At 61.2% G+C, this 2,500-nt stretch overlaps 3 protein-coding genes across 3 annotated transcripts in view; 1 reads left to right on the top strand and 2 right to left on the bottom strand.

The window, feature by feature from the left end:
• The window catches only part of syngr1b (synaptogyrin 1b), a gene marked incomplete at both ends in the record, with an annotated part of 181,636 nt that overhangs the window by 98,577 nt on the left and 80,559 nt on the right, over positions 1-2,500 (bottom strand). The gene's annotated exons all lie outside the window — the stretch shown is intronic.
• slc5a10 (solute carrier family 5 member 10) overlaps positions 1-2,500 on the top strand; it is an 18,815-nt gene that overhangs the window by 4,766 nt on the left and 11,549 nt on the right. The window lies entirely within an intron of this gene.
• The window catches only part of fam83gb (family with sequence similarity 83 member Gb), an 8,542-nt gene that overhangs the window by 1,286 nt on the left and 4,756 nt on the right, over positions 1-2,500 (bottom strand). Inside the window, exon 4 of the mRNA XM_083694025.1 lies at positions 1,180-2,479. Within this exon, the coding sequence (XP_083550151.1) occupies positions 1,180-2,479 (1,300 nt within the window). The remainder of the gene's footprint in view (positions 1-1,179; positions 2,480-2,500) is intronic.

Genomic DNA, 2,500 nt, shown 5'->3' with positions numbered 1-2,500 from the left:
ACTGAACAAGCAAAGCCAACAATCCCACAGTTTGACCACAGAGGCTTTTGGCCAGACGCGTGATTTGCGAGGACACGCCACCACATAATTCCACAGTAGCCTCGTTTTAGCCTGCGAGCTACTAAAAACTAAAACCCAAGGGGGTTGTTCTCCCACGCCGAAACACCGCTTTAAGGTGGAACCGCATGTTCCAGAACCGGTAGGGGTTGACAACACTACGGTTGAAGTTAAAGAGCCCGGGAGTGTTATTTCTCACCGAACTTGACGTTACTGAGCCCTAAAAGCAGTTGTCGTATAGAAACTGAGCTCTGGTTGAACTAGAATTCCGAGAGCCCTACAGCAGGTTTTCCTCACATATTCATATTCACATACAGTACCAGTCAAGCGTTTGGACACACCTTCTCATTCGATGGTTTTCCTTTGTTTTTATTATTTTCTACATTGTAGGTTAATATCGAAGACATCAAAACTAGGAAGGAACACATATGGAATTATGTAGTAAACAAAAAAGTGTTAAACAAACCAGAATATGGTTTATATTTTAGATTCTTCAAAGTAGCCACCTTTTGCTTTGATGACAGCTTTGCCCACTCTTGGCAAGGTGTGTCCAAACTTTTGACTGGTACTGTATATCAAGGCACTTGTCTGGCGGCCATTTTGAGTGATGGCGGCACGGGGAAGGGGAAGGAACCTCGCTTGCTGGTTGGTCCCTGGGACAAACAAAAGGGTGACGTCTCTGTGTGCCCGAGGCTTACCACCGCTGCCAGTCCACCTAACTGCCGCCGGTCCACCTAACTGCCGCCGGTCCACCTAACTGCCGCTCCACATTGGTTTCTCGGCAACATACCTTTCACACTCCCACACAGACACACACCTACACACCTACACACTCACATTCAAACCCGCAGGTGTGTCCTAATGTAAACAGGCTGTAGCCTGCCCTGGTAGCGTGATTGCCGAGAGGACACACCTAGAGCATGGATATTCCCCCACCTTCTTCTCCTGCCCCCCCCCTCCCCCCTCCCCCCTCTCTCTTAACTTTCTCTCTTTGTCTTTGTGTGTGTTTGTTCTCCTACAGTATGTATGTTCCCCCCTCTCCCTCCCTCCCTCTCTCTTTCCCTCTCTCCCTCCCCCTCTCCCTCTGTGTGTGTGTGTGTGTGTGTGTGTGTGTCCTCTCACCTGTCCTATGTGTCTGTGCTGCTGCTGCTGGTGGGGGCGGTAATCCCAGGTCTCTCTCTCCTGCGGCTGGTCGTGAGGCCGCAGGTCCAGCATGCTCTGCGAGAAGCGCGCCATCATATTGACGCCGTCTCCGTGCCGATGAGCCTCCCCGGCCCGGCCCGACCCGGCCGTGACCCCCCCGTTGGTCAGCGGGTCGGCGGCCGCCGTCTCGGCGTCGCTACACTCGTAGTACTCGTCGGACGTCGTGCTGAGGTTGGAGGCGGCGTCGGCGGCCGTCCTGTCGCACAAGACGGTGGTGCTCCCGGCGTCGTCCTGGCTGCTGTCGTCCCGGCCGCGGCCCCCCCACGCCGCCCTCCTCTCCTCCGCGGCCATCTCCTGGCCCACGGAGCTCCTCCTGACCACGCTGACCTGCGGTTGGCCGGCCCGGTCCGAGGGGGGGCTGATGAGTAGCTGCAAAGTGCGGGGTTTGGCGACAGGGGGAGGAGGAAGGGGGGCCGGGGGCGGGGCAGCGGGGGGGTCGGCGCCGAGAGGGGGCGGAGGTGAGGTACCGCCAGCGGGGGGGGCGGGGGACTGGGGGGGAGGGAGGCGGGCGCCGTCTTTGAGCGTGTCTTCTTCTCTCAGGGGGTGGGGAGGCTGGGGAGGGGGGGCGTCGACCTGGGGTTGGGCGGCACGTGCGGGCGCGGCCTGGGGTTGGGCGTTGCGGGGGCAGGCCTTCTCGGGCAGCGGCGCCGGTGGCGGGGGGGTGAAGGGGGAGCTGAAGCGGATGGCCTGGCTGGTCTCGAACCTCTGGGAGCGCTGCAGGTGGGCATGGTCGGGCCGAGACGGGTCGCGCACGTTGATGAAGCCGATGACATCGCTGGGCGGGTCGGGCTCGGGCCAGACGGGCAGGTAGGGGATCAGGTAGGCCTTCTCCAGGTGAGCCAACCCCGGGTGGAGGGGCGGGGCGGCCTCGGGCTCCCGGACGCGGCCTTTGAGGACGCGTGCCGGGGCGTTCTGGGTGGAGGAGTTCATGTTGCTGCTGTTGTTCCCCGAGGAGACGGGGCTGGCGTTGGCGGCCTGGGCGGTGACCAGGGCGTACTTGGGGTTGATGAGTTTGCGGGCCACGGCCGCCGAGGGCGGGGCCGGGGGGGCCTGGGGGGTGGGGTCCGGGGTGGGCTCGTTGGCCAGCTTGACCTTGGCCAGGGACACGCCCCTGGAGGTCAGGTAGAGGTCGCGGAACTGCTTGTCGAAGGTCTCGACCGCCTGGCCCGTCATGGCCGTGATGAGGTTGCAGTCCAGCCGAGACGCCGCCCAAGTGAAGCTGAGGAGGAGACACACGGGA

Source organism: Argentina silus (genome assembly GCF_951799395.1).
Source record: "Argentina silus genome assembly, chromosome: 22".
NCBI lineage: Eukaryota > Metazoa > Chordata > Actinopteri > Argentiniformes > Argentinidae > Argentina > Argentina silus.
This window is presented reverse-complemented; position numbering and strand designations above follow the sequence as displayed.